General features: G+C 46.5%; 4 protein-coding genes across 4 annotated transcripts; all 4 read left to right on the forward strand.

Moving 5' to 3' along the window:
- Window positions 1-1,236: 1,236 nt before the first annotated feature.
- N7469_009206 (kinesin-3 motor protein uncA) lies at window positions 1,237-6,218 on the forward strand (the record flags this gene model as incomplete). The annotated part of the gene is made up of 2 exons (XM_056648124.1): window positions 1,237-1,300; window positions 1,378-6,218. The coding sequence occupies 2 exons, from the start codon at window positions 1,237-1,239 to the stop codon at window positions 6,216-6,218; spliced, it is 4,905 nt and encodes a 1,634-aa protein (XP_056497889.1).
- A 690-nt stretch (window positions 6,219-6,908) lies between these two features.
- Window positions 6,909-8,337, forward strand: N7469_009207 (uncharacterized protein; the record flags this gene model as incomplete). The annotated part of the gene is made up of 2 exons (XM_056648125.1): window positions 6,909-7,322; window positions 7,396-8,337. The coding sequence occupies 2 exons, from the start codon at window positions 6,909-6,911 to the stop codon at window positions 8,335-8,337; spliced, it is 1,356 nt and encodes a 451-aa protein (XP_056497890.1).
- Window positions 8,338-9,551: 1,214 nt separating this feature from the next.
- Window positions 9,552-10,136, forward strand: N7469_009208 (uncharacterized protein; the record flags this gene model as incomplete). The annotated part of the gene is made up of 1 exon (XM_056648126.1): window positions 9,552-10,136. The coding sequence occupies one exon, from the start codon at window positions 9,552-9,554 to the stop codon at window positions 10,134-10,136; it is 585 nt and encodes a 194-aa protein (XP_056497891.1).
- A 4,504-nt stretch (window positions 10,137-14,640) lies between these two features.
- Window positions 14,641-15,703, forward strand: N7469_009209 (glycoside hydrolase family 43 protein; the record flags this gene model as incomplete). Its single annotated transcript, XM_056648127.1, has 2 exons — window positions 14,641-14,955; window positions 15,008-15,703. The coding sequence occupies 2 exons, from the start codon at window positions 14,641-14,643 to the stop codon at window positions 15,701-15,703; spliced, it is 1,011 nt and encodes a 336-aa protein (XP_056497892.1).
- Window positions 15,704-15,824: the final 121 nt, after the last annotated feature.

A 15,824-nucleotide genomic window follows, 5' to 3' on the forward strand; every position in this document is an offset into this window, starting at 1 on the left:
TTGGCATATGCATGGCACTAGTATATTAGTTATATATCAAGACCACAGAAGTCGCTAGCATTTGAGTACTATCAGTTCTCTTAGCACGTCCAAATGAGCAGCTCCAGGCTTTAACTCGACCCCTGCCAGTGAAATTTAGGTGCATTGAGTACTACCGCTACATTACCTCGCTTCCTAATCAGGCGTGTACTTCAACTTGATATTAGTCGAGTACTCGGAGAGTATCGATAATGACAACTCTCAAATAGAGACCTCAGTCCTGATTTACCCAGATATACTGACTAGGTAGTCAACAAGCTATGCTGACATGCTAGTAGCAGTGTGGTTGAGGACCTTCAAGGCCCTCTACGCGGGCGTAGTAGCATGGGTGGACTGAAATATATATCTCCGGACTTACTCCACTGGTTTAGAAGTACAACCTACCGTAAGATCTATATTTACATGATTATAAGTCCAGGCGTATCGAGTCGTCAATGGCGAAGCATTCTTGTTATTCTATGACTAGTACTACTAGTAGTCATTATATCACCCGCCTTTATTCTGTAGTCCTTTGACTCCCCAAGGCCCTCGACACGTCAGCGGCTAAGTGCATTCCACACATCAGGCTCGAAACAAAAAATGCACCACTCAATCTCCCTGCCGACTCTCCTCAAGCGAAGTTCATCTTAAAATTTCTCTCTCGACTACCTTTCACCTTATAATGGACCCACCATGCCTTGCGTCCCATGTAGAAACTCTACACTCTCTGCTGTGTATACGGGAAGGCGGTGATTACCTCAGCAAGGGGCCTCAGGTGGCTTTTCTGCATGAACAGGACGACGACTTGACAATCGCATTTCCTTCTTTGTCTTTTGCTTCTCCGTTAGCATTACCTGAACTCACTCGGCTGTGAGACCCGCCACTGTCTTGTTTCAAGGGACTCACTTAACCCGTCCAACACCCCAAGGCGCTGAATATTCGATACATGACGTCTTTGTTGACATCCACGGTTCACGGCCTCCCCACAAACCACCCCTGGTCAACCGTCTCCGGCTCCTACTCAACACTCTCCCACATACTCGCCCGGCTTCAGTCTTGTTCCGAGCCCAGCCGCGCTCGCGCTCCTGGTGGAGTCTGCGCACCGCTGTGACATCCCGGTCACCGCTTGTGTGGCATCCCCCACTCTCATTCGAAGTCGGAATCGTATATCGCTTGAAACTCTGATACCTTTGCCCGGTGCATGGGGAATTGGACAAGATGGCTCCTGGCGGCGGAGGTAATATTAAGGTGGTAGTCCGAGTTCGGCCTTTCAATAGCAGAGGTAAAGTTTTGTTTGTGCTAATCGCCACTCTGGCGCTAGTCGAGGTTTTGTGAACTGACCTTTGCGGCGGCTATCAGAAATCGAACGAGGTGCAAAATGTATCGTGCAGATGAAAGGTGCCCAGACGGTGCTCACTGCGCCGCCTGGCGCACAGGAGGTTAGCTCAAGGAAAGGTGGAAAGGCCGACTCCGGCGCCCCCAAAGTCTTCGCATACGATCGATCCTACTGGTCCTTCGACAAGAGTGCTGGTAACTATGCGGGCCAGGACAATCTGTTCGATGACCTGGGTATGCCACTCTTGGATAATGCGTTTGGCGGTTATAACAATTGTATTTTCGCATATGGTCAGACTGGTTCAGGAAAATCGTATTCGATGATGGGATACGGCAAGGAATATGGTGTTATTCCTCGCATTTGCCAGTCCATGTTCCTACGCATCTCCGATATGATGCAGGCAGACAAACACCTCAATTGCACAGTCGAAGTTTCATATCTCGAAATTTATAACGAACGCGTGCGCGATTTGCTCAATCCGTCCAACAAGGGTAACTTGAAGGTCCGTGAGCATCCATCCACTGGCCCTTATGTGGAGGATTTGGCAAAATTGGTAGTGCGCTCTTTTGAGGAGATCGAAAACCTCATGGACGAAGGTAATAAAGCTCGAACGGTTGCCGCGACAAATATGAACGAGACCTCCAGTCGATCCCACGCCGTGTTCACCCTGACCCTCTCACAAAAGCGCCATGACGCCGAAACCTCAATGGATACCGAGAAAGTGTCGAAGATCAGTTTGGTCGATCTGGCAGGTTCAGAGAGAGCCAACTCTACAGGAGCTACTGGTGCTCGCTTGAAGGAAGGTGCTGAGATTAATCGTTCACTTTCCACTCTGGGCCGTGTCATTGCCGCCCTTGCAGACGTTTCGTCTGGAAAGCTCAAAAAGGCATCCATGGTCCCATATCGTGATTCAATCTTGACATGGCTGCTGAAGGACTCACTGGGAGGTAATTCGATGACTTCTATGATTGCAGCCATCTCGCCAGCCGATATCAACTTTGAGGAAACGCTGAGTACGCTTCGTTATGCGGACTCTGCCAAGCGAATTAAGAACCACGCCGTTGTGAACGAAGATCCCAATGCCCGCATGATACGCGAATTGAAGGAAGAGTTGGAGAAGCTGCGGTCAAAACTTGGCGGCGCTCCTGGATCAGGTGTTGGTGCAGGTGCACCTGGTGCTATGCCAGCGGAAGAATACTATCCACCGGATACTCCATTGGAAAAGCAGATGGTCTCTATTCAACAAGATGACGGCAGTGTGAAGAAAGTCAGCAAGGCGGAGATCGTGGAACAACTCAATCAAAGTGAGAAACTATATAAAGATCTCAACCAAACCTGGGAGGAAAAGCTTCAGAAGACCGAGGAAATTCACAAGGAGCGTGAAGCTGCGCTCGAAGAACTTGGTATCAACATCGAAAAGGGATTCATCGGATTAAGTACCCCCAAAAAGATGCCTCACTTGGTTAATTTAAGTGATGACCCTCTTTTGGCGGAGTGTTTGGTCTACAACATCAAACCTGGCAGCACGACAGTTGGACACATGGATCAAGGGAATAATGTTGATATCAGATTGAATGGATCTAAGATCCTTGAACAGCACTGCACCTTCGAAAATGCCGACAATGTCGTGACAATCATCCCTACGGCGGGTGCCGCGGTCATGGTCAATGGTCTCCGAATTGAGAAACCCACAAGACTCAAGAGCGGACATCGTATCATCCTCGGCGATTTTCATATCTTCCGTTTCAATCACCCGCAAGAGGCTCGTGCGGAACGGGTCGAGCAAAGTTTGTTGCGCCATTCTGTTACGACAAGTCAACTAGGCTCCCCAGCACCTAATAAGACCCACGATCGCAATGCCAGCAAGACCGGATCCGAAATTGATGGCGATTCAAGCAGGGCAGACTCACCGATGCCCGTACGAAGTCGCGAGTCGGACTGGTTTATGGCAAGGAAAGAGGCTGTTGGCGCGATGCTTGGCCAGGATCAAATATCCCATCTTCCCGATGATGAACTTGATGCACTTTTTGAAGACGTGCAAAAAGTCCGCGCAGGCCGTCGTGGCCTCCCAGAGAATGAAGAAGACTCGGACTCCCTCAGTTCATTCCCTATACGCGACAAGTATATGTCCAATGGAACCATTGACAATTTCTCCCTTGACACTGCTATTACGATGCCAGGCACACCCCGTCAAACCGACGATGACGATGGGACCAATGGGGTTTCTCTGAAATCCGTGCGGCTAGATATGCAGCGACAGTTGGATCACCAGCGAGAGCAGTTCCAGGACAAGTTGAAGAACGCAGAAGCTTCTTCCAACCAAGATCCTGGGGAGATTCAAACCGAAAAACAACGCATGGAGGATGCCCTTCAATCCGCCAAGGAAGAGTTCGAAGAACAACTACGAAAACAAAAGGAGAATTTCGAGACACAAATGCGAGATATGGGCAAGCCCATCCCTCAAATCTTTGAGAATGGCTTCGCTAAGCTGAGCGAGCGTGAAATTGAGATCGCGCAGTCGGTATACCGCCATTGGTCGCAGCGCAATTACGTTCGGATGGCCGAGAAGATTCTTCAGCATGCGTCGCTGCTCAAAGAGGCACAAGTCATGAGTCAAATAATGGACAAGAACGTGGTTTTCCAATTCGCAATTGTAGATCATGGTCACAGCATGGCTTCTTCATATGATTTGGTTTTGAATGGGATTTCGGGCGATGAGGACATAGTTCTCGAAGAGACGAAGAAGCCTTGTGTGGGTGTTCGAGTCATTGATTACAAGCAATCTGTCATCCACTTGTGGTCGATTGAAAAATTGCAGCGACGCGTCCAATCCATGCGCCAGCTGCATCAATATATCGATCGACCGGATTATATCCAGCATTTCAAGCTTGAGAACCCATTTTCGGAGCCATGCTCACCACAGTATTCCCTCATTGGTGATGCAGATATCCCCTTAACGGCTGTTTTCGAGACCCGTGTGCAAGACTTCTCGATCGAAATCACTTCGCCATACACACAAAGTGTCGTCGGTATTATCCGGCTATCGCTGGAGCCTTCATCCGCTCAGGCTCCTTCGTCGACTCTGAAATTCAACGTGGTCATGCGTGACATGGTTGGGTTTGCGGAGTGGGAAGGATCTGATGTTCATGCTCAGCTTTTCGTTCCTGGCATCTCTGAAGAAGGCGGGGCAACCACGACGCAGATGATCAATGGGTTTGAAGAGAGCCCGGTGCGCTTCGAGAGTGTTCATAGTATGAGCCTACCGCTGTCTAGTCCCCGAACGGCGGCATTGAAGGTTTGCGTCTATGCTCGTGTAACATCCGTTCATATGGATAAGCTTTTGAGCTGGGACGACATGCACGACTCTTCTGAGATCATTCCCAAGAAACGGACGTCGCCCCGTATTGCAGAGTCCGAGTTCTACTCCGAAGAAAGACACGACGTTTTTGCCCGTGTACAGATTTTGGAACTGGCCGAGTCAGGTGAATATACCCCGGTCGAAGTGGTTCAAAGTGGACCTCTCGATGCAGGCTCATCTCAACTCCATCAGGGCTTGCAGCGTCGCGTCTCCATCAATTTGACTTACAGCTCCACTGAAAGCCTCCCGTGGGATGATATTACAAACGCTCGTGTGGGATCTGTCCGCCTCCTCGATCCGTGGGGTAAGATCCCAGACCAGGATCTCCAAACACCAGACGTTCCATTGAAGTTTGTCCAAGAACCCATGGTCAAAGACAATGCGGATGGCACTTCGAATGTCACAATTGTTGGACAATGGGACTCAAGTTTACATGGATCTCTTCTTCTGGACAGGGTGACTGCTGAAAAGTACAAGGTTCAGGTGACTGTCCGGTGGGATCTCGTCTCTTCTCGACTCCAAACACCTGTTGTTTTTGAGATTGATCAAACGATTCAAATCCTCGGACGTACTTATGTCCGCCAACAGTCCATGTTCAAGCAACTATGGAGTTCTACCCGAGTCGTGCACTCCACAACTCGCATGTACTCGCTGGTCATCCGTCCAATCTCAGCCAAGCGAGCTGCCGATTTGTGGCGCATGAACACTCAGAACGACTACGTTAAGGGCGAAGAATTGCTCACAACATGGGCTCCTCGGAAGGTGTCTTTAGTTCGAGATTACATCGCTGCCCGCAAGCGTCGATACCGAGTCGCAGAGCTACACGCAGCCCGGGGTGCGCTCAGCGCCGGCAGCCTGATGGCATCTCCCGCCCGAGGCAGCGGCAGGTCCACTCCTATGCGTGGCCAAGACCTAAATGAGCGCAAAACCAAGCTTTTACAAAAATATCTCGACCTTTGGTCAACAAAAAAAGACCCCACCGAAGCAATCCTGGTACGAAACAACACCGAGCCCCCTAAAGACGGCACAGCCCAACGAACCCCCAACGGCACCAATTCGGTCTCCGACAAAATATCTCTCAAGCCCCGATTCGTCGCGACCATCCAAACCCTTCCCAAGAACCCTTCAGCCTTGAAAACGGGCTACGTCCTTACGCCCGACGATACAAATAGCATCTGGGTTCGACGCTTTGTGGAACTTCGTCGACCATATCTTCATGTCTACTCTGTTCCAGACGGAGATGAGATCAACGCGATTAATCTCCGCAATGCACGCGTTGACCACGCGCCTGATTTCGCACGTCTTCTGGACGGTTCAGGTGCTGGGAATGACCAATCCCTTGCGACAAAGGGCAGACCCAATATCTTTGCTGTCTACGGGACGCAGAATACGTTCCTTTTTGCGACGCGCACTGAGGCGCAGAAGGTTGAGTGGATTCTCAAGATTGATGAGAGTTACTTTAGCAGCAACAGCGGCAGTGCAGCCGCAAGTAGTGATGGACGGTGATCTCCAGCATTTCTTTCCATCACTGCTTCATGTTTGACGATATAACGGGGAACGGCGTCTTTAGTTCTTTTCTTGACCTCTTTTTATTTCTCTGTTACTCTATCTGACTATCCTTTTTTTCCATCCCTTATGACCTGTTGAGATACCCCCCGCTTTATATATATCAACTGCCTGTGGCGCTTCCCCATGTACATAGTTCGATATCGTTGGGACTATAGATTCGATGGTGTTCATGATTGTTCTTCAGTGCCACTACATACATCGTGATGCATGCTTAGATGTTGGCTGTTTTGATCGGCACGATAGTATTACACATAAGACGATACCTATTAATCACTACAATATTGGATGATTTTGTAAGTTGCCCCTGATCGTAAACTAATGATAGAAGTGATCGTAATTCAATATGCCCATTCTGTGTCGGATTTGCCTGTTCAGACGATAGGAGCGAGTTGGTGTTAAATGGTTGTCGGGGCAACAATCTGTTGTGCTGACCAGCGTCATCCAACCTGCCTCGAACTTGGACTTGAAGAGAACGAACATCTTTCAAATGTCTTGATAGGCATGATAGACTGTCAAGCAGGTTGAATTTCAAACAAAAATTTTAAACGTCAACACGATCGTGCCCATGTGCATGGAAAATTCCTCCCGGTTCCTGATTCTATAGTGCAAACATTCCTTTCCAGTGACATGTTCGCCCAACGTCCATCATTCCGATTTTTGGCCACAGGCGCACTGGTCTCACTCTTCACACTTACATTCCTACTACTGAGCACACGGAATTCCCGAGACTTGACTTCTCAGTATATTATAAAGTCTGGACTTCCAGGATCGAATTCGAACTCCCGTTGTCCGTCTGCGTCTTCATCGTCGAGTCCAAATAATACCCTAGGATTCCAGAGCAAAACATGGGAATTTCTGGTCGATCGCGATGCAAATGATCATGGTCTTTCGGAAGATCAGTGTCGGATAGCGTTCCCGAAATTGTTCAGTGAACTTGATAAATCTGTTGGACTGCGATCCGAAGACCCGATTTCATATACCGAGCTTCGAGGCCGGGAGGTGGAGGATGGTATGGTTAGATGTATCATTGATCGTGGCGAGGTATGTAACTGCAATATCAGCCCTTACAGTCCCTTTTACTGCTAAGAGGCAATATCAAACTTACCTTGAATAGTTGTACATTGTTGAATTCGCTCCTCAACCCGTGACCGCATCCCGTGCCCGCGCAACCCTAAATTCACTCCATCGCGCCTTAAAAGCAATTCCAAACCGCCACGAGCTTCCAAGCATCGAATTTATCTTCACATCCGAAGACTTCGCAAATGACCCCACAGGTCCCGGTCCGGTCTGGTCATACTCCAAACGTGATACCGACGACTCGGTATGGCTGATGCCTGACTTCGGATACTGGGCTTGGCCAGAAGTCCAAGTAGGACCATACCACGAAGTACGTCGACGTATCGCGGCAATTGACGACGGTGAAATTGCGCCAGACGGGTCAGTTATCCCGGGCCTCAACTTTCAGGATAAAAAGAAACAACTTGTCTGGCGGGGTAGCCTGGCTACGAACCCTGGTATCAGGAGTAAATTGCTGAAAGCCTCGACGGGAAAAAGTTGGGCAAGTGTTCGAATCATTGACTGGGATGATGAGAATGATATCAGATATAATCTTCTTCCGATTGAAGATCATTGCCGATATATGTTCCTTGCACATACTGAAGGGCGCAGTTTCTCTGGTCGTGGCAAATATCTACTGAATTGTCGATCTGTGGTAATTTCTCATCCACCTCTTTGGCGAGAAGTACACCATGCTGCCTTAATATCTTCCGGTCCGGACGCAAATTACATTGAAGTCAAGGCTGATTACTCAGATATGTCGCACAAAATCAATTATCTTATTGATAATCCGCGTGTCGCGGAACAAGTTGCTCAGAATGCAGTGCGCACTTTTCGCGATCGATATCTTACCCCTGCGGCTGAGTCTTGTTATTGGCGCCAACTTGTTAGGTCTTATGCTTCTGTCTGTGACTTTGAGCCGCTACTTTATAATGTGGATCGGGATGGGAAGAAGGTTTCTAGGGGAGTTCCTTTTGAGACTTGGTTGTTGATGCATTGATTTTGTATGAATGGGATGTTGATGATACGGGGATTAATTGCATTTTAGCGTGTTCAAGGCGTTGGTCTGGATTTTTTCTTTTCTTCGATATTCGATATTCCCTGAAACTGTACATGAGATGAATATATGAAACCTTTTCTATCCTTCGCTTCCCTTCTACGTTACTTGATTGGCTGGTGTCCATTAGGAATGCCATTAAAGTTCTCGCTACCTTAACGAATATCGATGAGATGGTCTGGAATAGCCTCGTTATAATCCCTGAATGGGGCAAAGCCTTCCTACTCTACCCTATGCCAAGAAGTCTCATCTTAGAAAGGTCCACTTGCTAGTCTCAAAAGAAGCTTAGTTTCGATTCCGATCATCGCTTGGATCTAAAAACGTAAATCTTCTTAGTCGCAGCTCAAATGCTGTTCACCATGAACTACGAACTACGAACAACAAGCTATTTAAATCGATGTAATATACAATAAAAGGTCTGAATTTACATAGTATAATCTAGCTGCTGCATATTCTAACCAAATCACCTTCAGTTAAGGGTCTGAGTGTGGCGCTGGGGCCGCGTGAATACGAGTGCGGCTCTCTCGACGTTCCTTCGTCTAACCCTTTGAGGCTAAGCTCATTGATTTTGAAGCACGGTTTGAAGTCTGTTATTCTTGGAAAATATGCTGCATGCCCCCAGAGGGTTTCCCGCTAATCTCGTGTTGAGTGGGTTGGTGTGGGTTAAGGATCGTATTGCCTGACTTGGCATTGGCGATCTCTGGGTGATCACGACAAATGTCTGTCGACTCTTCTCAGTGACTCATGTTCAGCCAGACAAAGCATTCAAGCAATGGCATACTATTGGAAGCAAAACAGAGTTCTCTTAGGTATTCAATATCTCTCAGTCAATGTTGGGACTGTTATATAAGATGGAGTTCAAAATCAACACGGCTATCTTTCTGGATACGAGATGGACTGCGAAAATAAGGAGATTTTGCACCTGGTGAGCCCCATGCCCTACTTGGCACTGCTGTTGATAGGCCCAGATCATTTTAGTTTGCAGCTTAATTTTACTTTTCTTCGTATCCATCATCTTGTTTTGATGGGGCTGAGCGAGTCCCTGCGCCAGGGCTTTTAAGAACCGTTGAACTCGCACTACTGTACTTTAGTCCCTCTTTTCTTTCCCTTCCTTTCCTTCAGAAAACCCACCAATCGAGGAAATCTAATCCTCAAAAATGTCTTCCATGCCAGGAGCCCCTAAGGCCTCGCGCCTCAACAAGTGGTGGCCTATTGGCTTCTTCATCGGCGCCGTCATCTGCTTCATCATCGGCGGTGCTCTGATGGGAACATGGGTCTCAAACAGCTACGATGACTGTTCATACAGCTCCTCCTCCTACTATTCCTACTACTCAAGCTACTCTTGCGTCCAGACTGACATGGGCCTGTTCTACGGTTCCATCGCCATGTTCGTCATCGGTGGTGTCCTCAAACTCACTGCTTGGATCCTCCTTATTATCTTCTGCGTGAAGCGCAGCCGCAACAGCCATACTACCGTTACCTATGTCAACCACCCTCCTGTTCAGCAACAACAGTCATTCCAGCAGCCCTATGCTGCCCCTCAGCCCGTCTATGCGCCGAACCAATACCCTCGTTCCCCTTCTTCTCCGGGCCCTATTCACCCCGAGATGGCGAATCCTTCTGTCGCCGGCACTCCTCCTCCAAAGGAGGCCAACGCCACCGCAACTGCCTTTAAGTACTGCGGCCAGTGCGGTACTGCTGTTTCTAGCCGATTCTGCCCTCAATGTGGTAACCAGAGCTAAGCTGTTGACTGGGTTGTTCATGCATGGTATCAAGATCGAATTGGAGCCGTGTGGCGCAGCAAACTTGAAGTGCTGGTGAAATTGTTCATTTGGATTATACCGAAAAATGGGATGAGGGATGTGATGTTGTCTTTCTACTATTTGATTACTTTGTTACCTAATTTTTGAGATACACCGGGATGATAGTCCTCACAGCTGTCCCAACATTATTACTTTTCTTTATTGTTATTGATTCTCACTTTCAAAGTCCCATATACATAAATACGCGGAAACACGGTATTTAGTTACAATAATTGAATAATGAATTCTTTTTTATGGAATAGAGATTTGGTGTGGATATATCTATATGTATAGATAATCGAATGTCAGAGAGGAGGAGGATAGAGAGCAGAGATTTGAAGTGATCAACAACTCGTACATCATTGTTCCGGCTTGTCTTCTTTGTCTCTCCTGAAATTTTGTCCACATACCCGTATGTGGTGCTCCGGGTAGGTACCCGGAGCATCGCTTATAACAGCAGTTTTATACCTGTACAAAACTTCTGTAACTTAGTGCTATTACAAATACAAACAAAAGAGCAAACTACTCCATGTTTCCTGTATTTTAGTCACAACGACTATGATGGTAGAGGATTCGGCAGTAATTGAAGATTTGCCGATATATTTGTTCTCAAATCAGATTAACACTCCGAAATCAGATACATAACTGGTCTATATCTTTTCAAAATCTGTCCAAACCAAAACCATAGTCTTGATGAAGTCAAAGACTACCACAAATCCTGGTTACAAGGTATGCTGTATTATTCCAGCAGCCAAGCTATATCAGCCAAACTATATTAATTTTGGAATCCGAATTGTTTCGGAGCTGATATTCGTTGAGTTGGACAATCTGCATATTTGGATTGAGATGACCGTGACCAGAGACTATGTTCACAAATCTTTCCAGTAAAAGATTGACCGAAGTAAAATCTGCTGCTTTCCGAGATTGGCAATTTCTGTCTCAACCCTCAACTGGTGACGAATAAATGGAGACAAATGTCTTTGCATGTTCTGAGTTTTGACAAACGAAGTACAGTCTATGCTGAAACAACACTGCCAGGGTTGACATAATCTGTTTTCAGTGGCCGATCAAGCAATTTTTCTTTCTCGGGAATATTCTGTAGATCCCAGTGAAAAATTTGAGCGCATAGAATGAGTTGTACTGGAGGTTAAGAAGAGAAATGTAAACAAACACTTGGAAGTGTGCCCCAAAATGGGAAACAACTGGATTTATAGAAGAAGCAGCACCCCAGCTCGATTACATAAAACATAACAACATTGTATGAGCTCATCGAATATCAAACCTCAGAAATTGCACGTTCCTGATGGGGATATACTAATTCATGTTGGTGATCTCACGCAATCTGGGTCGTTCAAGGGACTCCAATAAGCACTAGATTGGTTACACTTTCAACCTCATCATACGAGAATAGTCATCGCTGGGAATCACAATCTATTACTCGATACCAATTACCCCAATACCCCCAACCAAACAACATATGAAAGAGCGCAACTTGACTGGGACTATCTTATCTACTCGAGAATGAACAGATAGAAATCGTATGGTCAATGGCCGTCGCTTAAATGTATATGGAAGTCCTTATACTGCGGGCTTTTCAGTACCCTAGATATAGAGATGTATGGATCGACTCGGCACCGGAAGCCATCGGCATACTCGTTATGCATGGGCCCACCAAGTGCGCATCTTGACTTGCTTAAGTTCGGCTGTATCCATCTATTGAAGTCATTATGGAGGGTTTAACCAAGACTGCATATTTTCGGCCATATACATGAAGGTGCCGGTACTGAATGGGCTTCTTTTGATAGGCTTCAGCTTGCATATGAGCGCACAGTTACTGCTGGAGGAGGTATTAAAAATCTTGTGTGGATGGTATGGGAATCTGAAATTGCATGGTCTTTGCCGAGTACAAAAGCTAAATGCCTACTCGTGAATGCATCTATTGTAGGAGGGCTCCGGGACCCTGAACCGAGAGAGCCTGTGAAAGTCATTATCTACGTTTCAACTCTTCTGGAACCAATGAGCATTTAGTACTTCGTCCTTCTGGACAACATCTTTTACTCAGGCATACAACTATCTACGCCAATCCCTGAATGAGGCCCACGGTGGTAGGACCATAATAAGAACCGATAGGAAGGCCAGCTTGAATATAAGATCAAATTCGTTCGATTTTCAAGGCTACCGTTCAAAGAACGAAACAGCCTGCTAAGATACATGATCAATAATTCATTGTCTTGTAGATGCATCCATGAATGAATTGACAGAGGTCAGCCATTCGAAGATGCAAATACAAAAGATGGAGACGACAAGGCCGATAACAAATTTGAATGCAAGGGCGATTCGCTGATCATCCCTTGCCCTAACTATCCTGAGGAACAGGTGGAAAGACATTCTTGTTTGTGACATGGATCACTCCCCTTTTCCTTTGATGTTTCTATGCACACCGATGCCCTTTCAAGACACGTTCCATCAATTCATGCTAGCCACTGCACGACTAAGAACACACAGGATAGACACGGCACGTTATGCTAATAAATCCGATTTCCCATGGCGTCATCGTACCTATCATGCGATCCAATACGGGAGGAGTGCTCGACAATTGGATAGAGTGTATTCTCCGCCATTTGTCATTTTAGGTATTTACTGTATGTAGTAGTTATATAGCGACAAGGTTATTCGACTGTCGGGTATGAGTTGATATAACAGGGACTAGAAGAAGATCGAGGGTTGCACCAATCTTCTGATGGCTTATTTTTTACGGACTACGGAGTAGATCAACCGTGGTTCGCACATAAAAAAGCAAGAGTTTTACCCCACAAAGTATTGGATCTTGTACATATTATTTCTTTTTGTGGGTTTATGTGTATCCAGTACAGAAAAGGGGCACAAACTTGCGGTGTGTTATCCCATTCTCCATCCATCCGACCGAAAGCCGATTATCTATCTACCATACAGACCTTAAAATCACCAAGGCAGTTCAAATCCCGCTAGTGGGCGTACTTCAATAGGCATTTCTGACTCGAATACTGGATCTCAAAATGTGCCCTGGACGGCAAAATAGCTCGTGACTCTGGACGATCCTCCGCACAGCAAGTTCTGATCGACACTTTGGATGCCATACTTGGTAATCAATGAACACCTTGTTCAGGTCATTCTCAGCTTCAAAGTCGCCGATTGGAGAAATGCCTTGAGTCAAAGAAAGTTTTTTGTCCGGCTTTCTTTGAACTCCGCACTGCTTTTATGCACTTGAAGGCCTAATGGAGGTCAGTGCCGACCAGTCGGTGAAGATGGTTCGATGTTCATGATGCTATGATGTCACGAATCCTGGGGAGACTGTCCTATTGCTGGACACTGTAGTCACATGGAGTCACAGGGGTGTATCTGTAGGTTGCTACATGTGTGTATGTACACTTGGAACCGCATGGATGACCCACAGCGTGAGAAACATGACTTTCATATGGCTTTGGAGTCAGCGCAGAGACTTGGCCGCGCATTTTATCCCTTTTGGAAAACCAATCGGTCGAACGGTGAAGCTTTGGTTGATTAAACAACAGAGATTTTGTACAATCACTCTTACAGGCATTGCGAGATTGCAGGACTTGATATCATGGAGGTGGTGAGTTTAGTGCTGTTCACTAAAGATCGACCTCGAATCAAAATCACACCCTCGGGTCATGACATATGTAGTATCGGAAATATTTGCGAGCGAGAAATACAGTAATCCGTGGGGCTATAGTATCTAATTTATTGGATGATATCTCAGTGCTGAATGTAGGGCTTGCTTCCCGATATTAAAAGTGGTTCTTGATCAACAAATAGCCTTGTAGGTCCCGATTACCAACTTTATGTGCACTCCATACCGAATAAAAAACTACAGCAATAAACTGAACATGGAGCACCCAAATATCAGCCGCACGCTAATATGATAGACAGAAAGAAGAACTAAATATCTTCATTAAGGTGAACCACACAGAACTTCTTTCCATGCATCTTGTGCTTGCTTTTCCTGATGCATGCGCATCTGGAGGCTCCGCCTTGCTCTTGATATCCCTAGTTTCTTCATGCCCCACTACCTGGCCATGATAACTACTGTAGGTCTTTATCGATAGAGTTTGTGAAAATGGATTACTTTGGCTTCAAAGCTGCTTCAATCGCAGAATTTAGCCTTACTGTATCCACATGCAGCCCCATGCGCCTGATAGATCTGTCGTGTCAGCTGTGCAGCAATAGTATCCACATCTTTAGTCCCTCGTGGTAGAAATGTCTTTCGTAGGATGCTGCGGGGGTAGAATCAATAATATTAGAGTTGCCGTGGTAGCCTGCCTGGTGAGATTTCTTTGAAGATATAAGACTCCCTCTTCACAGCCTCTGGTTACAAAAAAAAGCATCTAGCAGTTTGTGTTTCAGACTTCAAGCTACCCACCTATTGATAAAAAAAGATACAAAAATGTTCTTCAATTCTGTTTCACCGGCCACATTTGTGGCATTTATCTTGCTTTTGCTTCCAGGGGTTCTGGGCTCTCCCGTTCTGAAGAGGAGTGGTTCCAAATTAGCCCTAGATAACGATTTCCCCGACCCCAGCTTCATCAATGTCCCTGGAGGCAAATGGTATGCCTTTGGTACTGAGGGTAATGGAAAACGTGTCCAAGTTGCAGAGTCCGACGATTTCACTTCTTGGGCGCTTTTGGATATCGAGGGCCTGCCAAAGGTTGCAGCATGGGAAGAAGATGCCATGCATTTCGCACCAGATGTGATCCGAAGGGTAAATTTAAGATCCCTATAATCAAAATTCATGCATATTAATCTCAATATAGGAGGATGGCAAATATATCATGTACTACTGTGCCAACTCTAAAAAAGTTGGACCAAATAAGAATGATCATCATTGTGTCGGCACCGCAGTTTCCGATGACCCAAAGGGACCTTATATCCCTAATGACGAGCCCCTAGTCTGTGACCTCGATAAAGGCGGCGCTATTGATCCCGCCGGATTCCAAGACAAAGACGGTACTTATTATGTTACCTACAAGGTTAACGGAAACAATATCGGTCATGGGGGTGACTGCAACAATGGCGTTGACCCACTTGTCCCAACTCCCCTCATGCTGCAGAAACTTGGCAAAGACGCCGTGACTCCAGTTGGCGATCCAGTTCAGATCCTGGATCGTAACACTGCAGATGGTGATGGCCCTCTTGTTGAAGCTCCCAGCCTCGTCTCGTCGTCAGGAACTTATTACCTTTTTTACTCCACCCATTGCTTCAACGAGAGGTCCTATGATACTCGATATGCAACTGCATCGAGCATCACAGGTCCATACACCAAAAACAATCAGCAGATTCTGAAGTCTGGTGATAACCCCAGCTTGATTGCTCCTGGTGGCGCGACTGTTCATCCGGATGGTGATGGTGGTCGCATGCTTTTCCATGGCTGGTGTGATTCTAGCATGGAACAGCGCTGCATGTATAATGCCGAAATATCTCTGGATGGATCGAAGGCTTCAATTGTCTAGTAGTGACTTGATCTTCATTTTTTCTCCAAAGAACTTGGGCGATATCTGTTGTTGATTCTATACTTTGTTTCGATACCCCCGTTTCAATTTTATTTTATTCTCTCAATTTAAACCTTTGTTT

The sequence above is a fragment of the Penicillium citrinum genome (genome assembly GCF_028827155.1).
Source record: "Penicillium citrinum strain IBT 23319 chromosome Unknown utg000008l:1.0-2707905.0:1.0-2709502.0, whole genome shotgun sequence".
Classification (NCBI taxonomy): Eukaryota; Fungi; Ascomycota; class Eurotiomycetes; order Eurotiales; family Aspergillaceae; genus Penicillium; species Penicillium citrinum.